General features: G+C 37.6%; 1 protein-coding gene across 1 annotated transcript in view; it reads left to right on the top strand.

The window, feature by feature from the left end:
* Nucleotides 1–13,234, top strand: part of PPAT (phosphoribosyl pyrophosphate amidotransferase) — a 44,613-nt gene extending 31,379 nt beyond the window's left edge. Inside the window, exons 2-11 of the mRNA XM_027635715.1 lie at nt 2,264–2,330; nt 5,759–5,965; nt 6,523–6,635; nt 6,755–6,900; nt 8,104–8,176; nt 8,507–8,658; nt 9,047–9,174; nt 9,473–9,694; nt 10,450–10,570; nt 11,801–13,234. Coding sequence (XP_027491516.1) covers nt 2,264–2,330; nt 5,759–5,965; nt 6,523–6,635; nt 6,755–6,900; nt 8,104–8,176; nt 8,507–8,658; nt 9,047–9,174; nt 9,473–9,694; nt 10,450–10,570; nt 11,801–11,970 — 1,399 coding nt within the window. The 3' untranslated portion in view covers nt 11,971–13,234. The remainder of the gene's footprint in view (nt 1–2,263; nt 2,331–5,758; nt 5,966–6,522; nt 6,636–6,754; nt 6,901–8,103; nt 8,177–8,506; nt 8,659–9,046; nt 9,175–9,472; nt 9,695–10,449; nt 10,571–11,800) is intronic.
* The last annotated feature ends 301 nt before the right edge of the window (nt 13,235–13,535 follow it).

Here is a 13,535-nt window from a genome sequence, read left to right as displayed (position 1 = left end):
AAGCTCCTCCGAGATGAAAGGATCTGGTTTTACTGGCTCAAGCTGCCAGAGGGGAGTAACTTGAGACACTGCCAAATAAGCAAGCTCGGGGCTGGAGCCCGGCGAGGGAAGAGGCTCCGGTGATGGGGAGGGGAGACCTCAGCTCTGCCGGGCCGGGGCTGCTTTAACCCTTCTTGGGGACAAGGGCGTCAGTGTGGGCACCGGGGTGTGAGGAGAGAGGCAAAAAAAAGAGCAGTACTCTTTCGTTCCTTAAAAAAAAAAAAAAAAACCAAACAAAAACAACAAATGAAAACAAAGCAACATGACATCCAGCCACCCCCACACACACTCTTCTGGCCTGCCCTTTGCCTGGTGTGTGCAGAGCATCTCCTGCTCCCGTGGGGGCACACCCGCGGTGCTGAGCCTTCCCCCAAACAAGTGGCACGTCAGGATCACCCTGCCTTACATCTTCACACCTCCATGCACTATTTGCTTTTGAATTGATGGCCATATATACACGGTTTTTAACTTATATTAGTGGTGTTTTAATAAAAACCGGTATACTTAAAAGTATGGCTGAACTAGTAAAGTGATGCAAGGTTTGTGGTAATGACACTTGAGCTCCCATGTCTTTTGTTAGTGGGACATGTAATGTGTAACTCAGCACCTTGACCAGGGCTTTCCTTGGGGTGTCTGCTTCCCTCTTCCTCCCTATTGATATCGTTAATATTTAAAGGGACCATGACAGTATTAAAATTGCCTGTAATATTAACATTGTGACTACAAGTTGCTGAATGCAGTGTATCAACCCTTAAGTTGACAAAGACAACCAGTCTTTGTGTTTACAGATAGGACATCTTCCCGAGTTAAAGTAAACGGCTTTAAGAATGTCCTCATCTCTGATTTTTTTCTTTGAAGATCTGTGTCACTAACAGGGTAGATTTGTTCATATATGTGTGAATTCTGGTTTGTTTTGCTTTCTCTAAGCAAATGTTCTTTAAAATGTTTGCTTTACATACAACTGGGACTAGTAACAAATAAAGGGATTTTAGGAACTGGAGAAAATTGGTAATGAGCATGGTCAGTTGTAGATTAGCATCCATCCATTCTGTAGATTTTTGTGGCCAATTTTATAGTTACTTATAGTAAATAATTCCAGTGACTTCAATTGCATTAAACTAAAACAGGATCTTGGGATAATATTCTAAAAATATTTCAAGTCTCTCCTTTTTTAAGCAAAACATCTTTCCTTTTCAGACATTATTATATATGAGAGTGGATGGGAGCTCAGTAGTCCACCAAAGTTCTGATGAGTATTACAGACACAGCAGGTACACAGCAGGAGTTTTATTAGAGGTAACACTCTACCTTATTCAGGAAGCCTTTTAAAGGGAGATGGAGCAGCCTGAACTGTTACCCACAAAAAAAATCCAGCCTGCAAAGCTAAACCTTTTCAATGGATAAGGACTGAATTCCAAATCATGGGCAGTTGCACAGAGTTCTGCCTGGCTTTGGCAGGACACCTGAAGTGCACCCAGGGGACCCAGCATGGAGAAGGGCTGGTGAGGACAGGCAGTAAAATGGGGAAAACTCCCTTATTTCAGCTGATTAAGCTCTTCTGCTCAAGAAAGCACAACTGCCAGCCTGAGGCTGATGTGCTATAAGAGAAGTATTTCCATTTGCAGTGACGCTTGTACATGAGACTTGTTTTACTTGAGAAGTGGAGATGCCCAACATTAAATTTATGCAGTCTAATGCTTTTATCAGAGGGTCTGTGTAGCTTTTCCAGGTGTAAAAGCTAGCTTGTCTGCTGAAGTGCAAAAATGCAAAAGCTTCTGCATAGGTGATCAGTGGAAAAGATAATCCATTCCCATAGGCAAAACCATTAGTTTTTAATAACATATCCCAACCCAAAGCAGAAATACAATAGCACTATAGAGCCTACTACTATCGCCTAGACCACCATCCCTTTGAAAATGGCTTTTCAGATTAAGCATCTGTTTTTATTTTATGCCCTCACTGAAATAGGACTGCAGCCTGTGCCAGTGCTTATTAGTGGAAAGATTCCCACTGAATTCAGTGGGCTTAGGCAGAAACCTTATGTGACTGTTTTGAAACAAAGCATAACACGGGCAAGAAATCAGTTGCAATTACACATCTGCAAAATAGAGCAACAAATAAGCCTACATTAAAATTTCATGACAAAACACCAATCTATTGTATGTTAAAGTATTTCATATTTTTAGCATTTCAGTGCTTTATGTTAATTTTATTTTGTTCTCAGGGGCCAGGAGAGTGCTGGAATTGTGACAAGTGATGGAGAGTCATCCCAGGCATTCAAAGTGCACAAGGTAAAATCCAAATGAATGTTTTGTACATTCTTAATGGAGATGCGTGAAAGTTTGTTTCTGCTAAGAAACAGTATAATTAAAGAAAAAGTAACATGTTTTGATGGATTGTTTTGGTTTTGTCATTGAGAGTATCTAATTTTGTTACTTGTGTAATTTCTGTCTTGAGAGTATGCTTAAAACAAACATGCCACCATTGTCCTGCTGGGTGTATCTGCGCATACAGTGGCAGACACACAGAAGTTATCCAGATCATGCTATTGATGTCACAAAAACTACTTACCAAAGTCACCCTGCATCTCAGGTGTTAACTCTGCAGATTTAGAAGAGCATTGAAGCAACTTGATCTCAAGAGAAAAGAAATGCAGCTAAAGGTTATGCACAAGGAAATGGATGACTAAATGTTATGTTAGCAAGACTCAAGAAGTGGCAACTACTTTACCCATAGGTAAAAATAAACAGAATATAAGACTTAATGGAGGCCTGAGAAGGTCACACAATCTTCCTCAAGCTGAGGGAATCCCAGGGGATCCCAAGACACAAAATGACCACAGCCTCTAAAGTATTATGTCAAGAGAATACCTGTATGCTCTGGGGGATACTTCTGTTCATTCCGTATAAAATAGTGATCAGGAAAAAAAAAAACCACCAGCCTATTCCATCCTGGAAAAGGAGAGGATTGGAAATAAAAATACATCAGCAAAAAAACCATGGGGTAATTAAATAAAAATACATCAGCAAAAAAACCATGGGGCAATTCTTGTTGTATGTCCTCTGACCACAATCAGAAAGCATTCAGAGTTTTCAGAGGAAGATTAATTAAGCTGTTCAAATCAGTCCAAGACTAAGAACCACTCTGCTGCAGCAGCATATGTATCTATGCATGACTGCTCAATGCCTCATACAAAACCTTTTCTCTCAAGCATCATGTTTGTCCCCTCTTCAGGCACTTCCCCCCTCCTATGTGTTATTTACAGCCTGATTCACACATACACACACGCACATGCGCGCGCGCTTTTAAATGCACCTTCTCTCAACTTTAGCAGTGTGTTATCTGTTCTTCATTCCTGCTCCTGCTTGAGTTTCAGTTTTCCTTAAGGTTTACAGGAATTTCAGTTTCCTGTAAAGCAGGCTGCTCTAGAAATCCCAATAAGTGAAAAAGTGCTTCTCAGAATGAACTTCTACCAGGTGATATAATAATTTGCAGTATCTCCATGTTACTGAGCTACAATACTTAGCTGTCATGCTAAGAATTTAATTGACTATCTCATCATATCAGCTTTGATATTTTAAGAGTTGCAGAGCATGTGATAGTTTCTTTTATCCTTGAAATGTATTTCTCAACTACAACACTTTTAAAAATTGTTATAACCACAGTGTATTAAAGAGCCTGTGTAGTCCAGTTTATATGACCTGGTTAATCCTGGAAGTGGTGCTAACATAACAAACATTTGTGTCTCTTACACTGGTGAAAGCATATTTAGGACTCTGACTTGTAAACTAAAACTAGTGCATAAAAATATCAGCAGTTAAGATGCTACTGTATGTGTTTGTTCTCCAAACCCACTTGACTGTTCTTTGTAGCAAACAGAATGCAAAAAGCTTCTCACTGCATCAATTTACTCACCTTTGTCAACGGTTTAAGGCAATACCTGTATTAGAGTATGAACTGGACCATCTAAGGTATAGATACGTGTTCCCTTCTGATTGTGGTCAGCCTTTGACTGTGGATTGATAGCCCATGACAAAGGCTATTAATCCTTTGTTTTAAAATCTCCCAGAAAGACTCATACAGATTTGTCTGTTGAAGCCTTTCAGCTAAACTCATACAACAAAACAATATTGCCATAGATGTATTGGCTCAGGGAAAAACATAAATCTTTTGTATAAATATAGTGATACCAGTAAGAGAAAGACTGACTGTTTCACACTTGGACTTGCAGAATAATATATTAAAGTAGCAACTCATCAAAACATTATTGTGTTCTGGCATGTATAAGGGCTTGTATAATACAGATGTAAGATTGTCTTCATTGGTATTTTTTTATACTAGTGTAATTCACATTTGCTATCCCACACCAGTGCAATCTATATCAGAGGAGTATTTCAAACTGCAATTAAAAGATTATGTACTTGTGTAACCAAATTGTGTAAGTTACTGCAATACTTAACTTTGCCACATCCATTAACCTGTAAACTGGCAGATCTGTCAGGCTAAAGTTGGCCTAAATAAAATAAGAGTGCATGATTGCATTTCTGTACATATATGAGCACACAGCTTTAGACCACCTTTATGTCACCTGTGAGACCACAGATGATAATTGATTTGGGATAAAGTTTGCTGGCAATTAAAGCAAACCCATACAAGATTGAGGCAGTAACTTTTTAACATGATAATAAATATCCTAAAACAACATACACAACCATGGCCTCTTGGTATTCTGACTCTACAGCAGTTACAGCAGAAAATACCCTAAAGTTGAGCCTTCGTTTTGGTTGAGCTCTGCAAACAGCTCAGCCAAATTCCTTTCTTTCTGTTCCATCTCACTCTCTTGTTGTTGCATCTGCAGCACAGGTTATGAGCCGTTCGGAGCTTCAGATCTCTCCTGTGTATCTTTGAAGGTCCTAGAGGAGTGTTACCTGTCATGTATACAACAATTACCATGCCTGATAGTCAAACCAGGCATAGAAGGATGTAAATATTTTCCACAGGCAGTGGCAGAAGCAGGAGTTTATAGGAGGGCCTGGAATCCAGACTTAATTTGTACTCTCGGTGCAGCTTTTCAGACTATTTGTGCAGCTAAATTGTCTCCATGCAGTGCTCACTTTTGGCTTGTTGCCAAAAGAAGCTCCTGTCCTGATGTCTGACTAAAAGGTTTTGATGTATTTCTGCTTTAGATATACTTGGCTATATAAAAATTGAAAGTAAACAATAAAACCTCTTGGAAAAAGCCTTTACTTCTACCATTGTCAAGAATGACACTGGAATCTAATAAACATTACCATGAACCTGCTTTAAAAGTGAATCCAATATACCACTAAATTGTAAAAGATATTCTCTACCTAGAACTTCCTTCATGCAACTTTTTTCCTTCCTTTCCTATCTTCTGGCAGTCTTTTTTCTGGTGTTTTTAAGCAACACAACAGTTTGGTAGTGTTTTTCAGAAGATGTATTTTTAGTCAGGGAATAGTCTGTACCAGGAAAATCCTCAGCACAAAAATGTACATTGCTTTATTTAAAAACAGGATTAATGGGATCTGATATACCACTGTGACACCTACTCAGTTTCTTTCTTTCCCATGTCTTCCAGGTTATTTGCCTTTCTCTTAAAGTTCCATTAATACTGCACCAAAACCAAACAGAAGAAGAAATGAGAAAGTTACCAGGAAAATAAAACCAAACAGAACCTTTTTTTCTTTTTCTCCCAAAGGGAATGGGTCTTATAAATCATGTCTTCAATGCAGACAGCCTGAAAAAGCTGTACCCTTCAAACCTTGGTATTGGGCACACAAGGTACTCCACCTCAGGAATTTCTGAGCTGCAGAACTGCCAGCCTTTTGTCGTAGAGACTCTTCATGGGAAGATTGCTGTGGCACACAATGGGGAGCTAACAAATGCTGCACTGCTCAGGAGGAAGGTTAGTACCTCCTTTGGGAGGTTCTGGCATCATTTCTTTCTGAGTGTGAGGCATCAGTGAGCAATAAGGTTGCTGTGACTTTTCCTTCATATCAAACTGTTTGGGGTAAGGACGGAGTATCCTAATCAAAATAGATCATTTTGGGGGGAAAAAATCCTGTGTGGCAGATTCTGCCTTGATATCTCTTTCTGGATCTGCTATAGGCAATTTCATATATTTGTATTTTACCTCTCTTCCCAGAGCATCCACAAAGCTAATTAAATGCCCCAAACATGAATTTGTGCCCTGAGTATTGGTGGCATTAGTTTTGGTTGCATGTGCAGCAAAGGAATGAGATGAAAAGGGAAAAATTTAGTGTAAGTGATTGTACTACCTAGTTTTACATAGTTGGTTTGTTGGAAGAAACTTACCATTATTATGACAAGATCAATTCAAGCACTGATACTTTTTAAAATATTTGTTCATCGCACAAAGGTGCTGTTGGATTAAAATCTGAGCAGTGTTATGTGAGATGTTTTTATTGATGCTGGTAACACTTTTGGTTTGTGTCTTAAAAGCTTATGCGGCATGGTGTAGGACTGTCGACCAGTTCTGACAGTGAACTGATCACCCAGCTGCTGGCTTTCACACCTCCTCTAGAAAATGACGACACAGCCGACTGGGTAGCAAGGTGAGGGGAATGGGTTTCAGAATCAAGAACAGCAATTTGATCTCGGCATGATATGCAGCTGTAAATGCACACAGCTGTTCACATGACACAAGGTTATATTCACCTATGTCTCATTCCAGAATAAAAAACTTAATGAAGGAAACTCCAACTTCATATTCATTGCTAATTATGCATAAAGACATAATCTATGCAGTACGTGATCCATATGGGAATCGCCCGCTCTGCATTGGTCGCCTTATTCCAGTAGGGGACATGAATGGAAAAGGTAAACCACATATATCCCTATGCATATACATAGTTTGTGTATGAAATCATTGATATAAGTAATTAAAGCTATACTTACTGAGGTGTAGGTAGGAATATGTGATGCAAAAGTCAGTTTTGAGAAATCAAAAAATTGGCAAGGAAAAAATAATTTGTAGAAAGTTTGCAAAATTCTGTTCCCAGATAAAGGCAATCCTAGTGGCCTGGTGACTGCCACAGTTAGGCAGCCTGGCTGTAATACAATATTTGTGAAAATCTAATTAAGGTCTCATCGCTTAAACGGGAAAGCAGGGATGAACAGCAGGGTTGAGGTTGGAAAGGGGCTCTGAAGGTCATTGGGCCAAATCCCCTGCTCAGACAGGTCCACCTAAAGCCAGTTGCTCAGGATGATATCCAGTCCAAAAACAAGCCTGGTTTCTTCCTTTCTCCTATAGTAAGGTGGGCAAAAAGTGCCAAATTGCTCGCAGTGTATTTCTGAATTCCAGTCACCCAGCCACATGTAATACAGTAGTGCAACACTATACAATCAGTTTATGGGAAAAATTCCTTGTGTTCCTGTTTAGCTTGCAAATCGACATTTTCTCTTAAATGAGATTAAAATATCTTAATTTGTTTAAAACTAAAATAATTCAATGACTAAGTAGTAAATGCTTCCAGATCTTCACAAAACTGGGTAATTTTAACCACAAGAAAAATTACTAAGATTTTTTAAAGCATACAGACGTTCCTACCCTACGTAGCACAATTTGATCTTTCCTGTGGTTGCCTCTCAAAACTCTCCTTATTGGAATTCAGTCCAGGATCCATTGTGTTCAAAAGCATCTATCTGTCAATGCATAGGAAAAGTAAAGAGTTTCTTGTGTGAACAAAAGTAAGTATGTATATCTAAATTTACTGAACTAGAATTGGAAAAGTTTGAAATACCTGAACTGTCTCTCTTCATGAACTGTGAATAAGATGCTGTTACTTCCACTTCTGCCTAGAACAGGTTTAGGATGTTTATGTTGTGGATTTGCTTGGGATTTTTTAAAAATAATATTACAGAAACGGTGGAGTGCTTTACCTTTTAGTTAAAAATTACAGTGGCCTTTAATTGCATACTTGGCAACCTAAACCATAGCAAGCCAGATCTGCAGCAGAAATGCAGTTGTGGGTGGTCATAGTTGCAAGAACTGGGGACTCTAACTGAAATCTTTCATTTCAGGAAAGGATAACACTGAAACAGAAGGATGGGTTGTCTCCTCTGAATCCTGTAGCTTTCTGTCTATAGGTGCAGAGTAAGTGCCCTGATTCTCACTTTATCTGAAAGGTCTCCTCAGGTAGTGATTAAACATTAAATATCAAATTGCCAAATATCATAATTTATAACAACATGAAAGACATCAAGGATTAGTTTGTTGTGGAGGATTTTTTTTTGCCAGTCCTGGTTTTTAGCAGTTTATTTTCTCAAACAGATGATTGTAAAAGAAGAATTATATAAGATAAAAGCAAATTGTCATGTTAGGATGTTCAAAAGCATTTTTTCCTGTCAGTTGACTCTTATTTGTACTTCAAAACTATCATCCACATTCAGGACATTTCTAACTGCTATGTATTTCTTTTTCAAGGTACTATCGTGAGGTCCTTCCTGGAGAGATTGTGAAAATATCCAGACATGATGTCCAGACACTGGATGTTGTACGAAGACCTGAAGGAGATCCATCAGCATTCTGCATCTTTGAATATGTTTATTTTGCAAGACCAGACAGTATATTTGAAGGTATGAAAATATAACGTACAGAGCTCCTGCCTAAATAGTGGGAGATGTTACCCTGGAGCACATGTAGAAATTATCTGCGATCATAGTAGAGTACCACTGAGTGTAAGCTTGCTGAGCACAGCTGGGATAGAATGGGTTGGCAAAACTTTTGAGATAAAACTCATCAGGAGGAGCAAACTGGAGTTTAATTCTCTGTGTAGTGATACAAACGTGAAATGCTGGAATAGGACAGTATAGAAGGAAATAAAAATGACCTTATGTAAGTGATTGCTTATGAGTTCTGGAGCTTTTCTAACTTCTGTGCCTGCAACTTGCCACAGAAATTTGTACAGCAAACCGAGAGGAAATCTGAATTATGCATACCAAGAAAAACACTTCTTGTTCTTAGGTCAGATGGTGTATTCAGTCCGGAGAAGATGTGGACAGCAGCTTGCTATTGAAGCACCCGTGGAAGCAGACCTGGTCAGCACTGTTCCAGAGTCTGCAACCCCAGCAGCTCTTGGTTATGCTCAGAAGGTATATGTTACTTTTTTTTCCCCCCAAGCATGTTTACACATATCTCTTTTTGTAATGGACTATGATGATATGGGCTGCTAGAGTTGTGTATTGATAAAGCTTTATATCTTCTATATGCGGGGTACTCCTATTGAGTCATCTGCCTTATTTTTTCTGTCATTATTCCTTTATGTTAAGGTATTTAAACTTTTTTTGGTTACTGTGAAGTCATACTAAATCTAAGATTACTTAAAAAAAATAGTAACTGAGAGTAACAAGTCTTATATATTAATTCTGTTTAACTGTCTCCTGTTTGCAGTGTGGACTACCATATGTTGAAGTACTCTGTAAAAATCGATATGTAGGGAGAACGTTTATCCAGCCAAATATGAGGTTACGGCAGCTTGGTGTTGCGAAGAAGTTTGGTGTTCTGTCTGATAATTTTAAAGGAAAACGAGTTGTTATCATTGATGATTCAATTGTGAGGGGCAATACCATTTCACCCATAATAAAACTACTGAGAGAATCAGGAGCAAAAGAGGTAAGGTAATTTTAAGTCAGTACAATAGAGATGTAAATAGAAGTTGATGGGAGGGTAAAGCACAGGAGTTTGTCTTAATTTGTACTATACTTTGCTTCCTTATTTGAAAGGGCAAGTGTGGAGAAAAACAATGGCTAGTGCATGTTTATTGTGAAGATAGGTTAAGAAGGTTCTTTTGTATGACTGTGACTTTTGGGAGATTAAGATGGAGAGGAACAGGTCTCCACTTAAAAAGCACTATCTGGCAAATAACAAGAGAATGGAAAAGAAATAATTTAAGATCAGAAAACAAGTATTCCTGATGTGTAACTTGTGGACCTGCATAAAACACAACCACATACTGCTGTAAATATCACATGCCTTAAGTTACCAGAGCACCATTTTTTAAATTGGCAAAGATTTTTTAAGCAAAACAGTGTACAAGTCAGACACTGGAGCAAAATGCTACATAAAATGGTTGACTTTGTAAACTGAAACTCATACATCAAAGACTGAACACCACAGAAGAAAAGCACAATCAGGATGGAACCTTTTAAGAACATTAGGAAATACTGTAAAAAGTTCTAAAGCTGTCTTTCTTTCTCCACCTGTCTTGGCATTTGAAAAAACTTTATCTTCCTTTTAACCCTTTGATGATTTCTGTACAGTGCCGTGTTCTGTTCTTATCATTTGCAGAACTGGGACTTTGCTATTGTGTTATAATCTGCTGACTGTCAATTTATAGTAGTCTGTTTTGAAATTATATTTTTATTCAGGTGCATATCCGTGTGGCTTCACCTCCCATAAGATTTCCTTGTTACATGGGAATAAACATTCCAACTAAAGAAGAACTCATTGCCAACAGACCTGAATTCCATGATCTTGCAAACTATATAGGTAAATGTTACTTGGGTTTTTGGTTTTTTTGTTTGTTTTTTTTTTTGTGAGAGAGATTTCAGCTATAGGTATTTTATAGTCTACTTTAAAATAAAGCCCAACACAGCAAGGCAATTGTAGCAAAAGTTACTAAAAAACTGCAAGGTTGATAAGCTAGGTCTCTGCATTGTGAGTGCTCTGCAGATCAAACCAATTGAGCTACATACTTTTTTTAAACAGAGTTAGGGAGCTGTATTTCTCAAAACAATAGAAAGTATTAAAATAATTGCATAAGTTACAAATAAAGTATGACAATAAAGCTCTCCAATACTTACAGCTCCTTCCAGGAACTTTCACAATAAGGAGCTATCAGGAAGAAAATAAGTCCGATGATGAAAAGCAGATGTAGTTTCACTTTTATGAGACATTCACAAAAATATATTCAGAATTTTTAAACACGCACTGATTTTTGTACAAATTTAAATTTATATAATAAATTTAAACTGCATTATATATTTCACTTTGAAAGAAATGATATTTGAAACCAAGCAAAGAATGTCAAAAAACTTCTCCAATTTTGAGTCATGTTTGTAGCAGAACAAAAGAAGACTCAACAGTTTATGTTCCACTGTTCTGATTTCTTGTGTTAAATACTTACTCTCACTGTCTAATACCACAAAATTATTGTGAAAGCATGCTGAAATATTTCAAGTTTGTAGGATCTTATTTTTAAGTGTTATTCACTACATAGTGTCTGCAAATGATAGAAAACTAATGATCTATCAAACTTTCCTACTGCTAGAAAATTTGCATGAACTGCATAATGAATTTTTTTGAACATGATGGTCTTCCCCCCCTCCAAGTCCCAGTGAGGTTTTGTAGTCTTTGGTGCTCAGATTTGGGAAGCAGCAGCCACACACACATCTGCTTCCAGACCTGAGCTAGGGTAGCTCTGGGACACTACAGGGAGTTTAAGGAGTCTTAATACTGGACTTTGCTTCTGTTTCTGCAGCATGTGTGATGTATTTGTTCCCAACTCAGAACCTTCTGTCTAGATTTTAGTGAGTTTGCTCCCTGCACAAAGCACTTGAGAAGGGCAAGGCATATTACGATAATTTTTCAGTCATTCTCTTTAGGTAAGGTGATCCACCTGGCATCATAATCCATACGATAATGCAGCTGCATTTCCAAAGAGCATTGCATTTGGTACAATAATGCAGTTTTAACCAATGAATTCTTTATTTCCTCTAGGAGCAGACAGTGTTGTCTATCTTTCTGTGGAAGGGCTGGTATCATCTGTGCAAGAAAGCATCAAAGAACGACAAGAGAATAGCCCTAAAAGCCAGAAGTCATTTATTGGAAAGATTGGTCATTGCACAGCATGTCTTACTGGAGAGTATCCTGTAGAGCTAGAATGGTGAATTTTTAGTGGATGGACATAATTTCATCTGTTGTTGAATGTACCTTTTTCAGTGATGCCTTCTTGTTAAATAGCCTCCTTGCATTTAGGTATTACATAAACCTTATTACAGCTAACTAATTACTGTTACTAAAACACATGTTTAAGTAAAGATTTACAGAAAGTCTTAATGTGCTGATGAAAACAATGTAAGCAGAGTAAAATACAAAATCATGTAGTTTTGATGCACAGTTGTGCCTTCCATTTTCTCACAAAATGCTATAAAAACCAAAGTATTTTTAATTATGTAGCAGTCCCAGAGTTTGTTGCCTCAGTCTTGCCCCGAAAGATATCCCTGTTAGACTTGTTCACAAATCATGAATTTTGTGGTGTAATTTCAAATTATCTTAATGCAAAGGCATCTGAAGTTTGCTTTTCTCCTTAGGAAAAATACCAGATTCTGAAGAATCAAACTGCTTCCTCAGCAGTTCTTGCTTAGGCTTTTTAAGAATGGAAGTACCTAACTTTTGCATATATACCTAAACAGCCTTTGTAACAGATTCTATGCACATAATGTCTAACATATAATTTTAAAAAATGAAGACTCAGGGAAATGCTCAGCCAAAAGCTCTCTAGTTTTGTAATTCTAAAATTCTTTTTTAGAAGTCCAGTGTAATTATATTATCTTTGTGTGCTTCTATCAGTTGGCAATACAACGTGGAAGGAGAAAAAAAAATACTTGGTACTGCCTTTCTGTTTTACATCTTGTGTTCTCCAGGATAAGTCCTGACAATTTCCTAAGTCTGAGCTAATGCTCAGTGTGCTTTTCATGTGTCAACGCCCAAAGCAAACTAAAAAAAATAAACGTAACAGTAAAAATTAATTTTAACAGTAAAAACGAGATATATCAAACAAAGACTGAGTTGTTGTAGGAGTAGTCCTATTTTACTACATTAGTGCTGTTAGAATAAATGTAATGTTTGAAAAAAACAAGTGCTGTGAAGAACCAGTAGCTGTTACATGCATTGTATTCAGTTGATCACAATTACACAGTTACTTGTATACAGGAAGATCACTTGGATAATGAACCACTAGCTGAAAATGGAAAAGCACCTTTTGAAAACTATTGCAAATTTACGCACAATTGTAAAAATATTTTGTATACCTCATTTTTTTCACTGAATACCAGCAACTTAATTTTAGATTTTCTATTTAATATTGTGTATTTTGGCCTTATAATTGTTTGTGACGCTGTTAAAAAAAATAAACAGAAAAGTTTAAGAACTTTTTCCTTCCCCATCATATTCCATATAGTTGAGAATTCCATTACTGGTGATTAAATTCAAAAGGGAGTTTTCTTAGGTGGGATTTGTAGCAATTGTGCCTGATAGACAATCACAACACAAAAGTGCTACTTAGAAAAAGAATGTAAATACATTTAATGGAGTCAAAACTGTGTCTTGTGCAGTGGAATCAGAACCTACTTGCAGTCAAGCCCATGGGAGAACTCAGATTTGATGAGCACTGGGCTTTTACTGTGCATTCTTTACCAGAGCCCAGGTCTGCATATTGGGGGGGGGGGGATGT

This window comes from Corapipo altera, unplaced genomic scaffold, assembly GCF_003945725.1.
Source record: "Corapipo altera isolate COAL_440 unplaced genomic scaffold, ASM394572v1 22b, whole genome shotgun sequence".
Classification (NCBI taxonomy): domain Eukaryota; kingdom Metazoa; phylum Chordata; class Aves; order Passeriformes; family Pipridae; genus Corapipo; species Corapipo altera.
The sequence above is the reverse complement of the archived record's forward strand: the minus strand, read 5'-3'. Positions and strand labels throughout refer to the sequence as shown.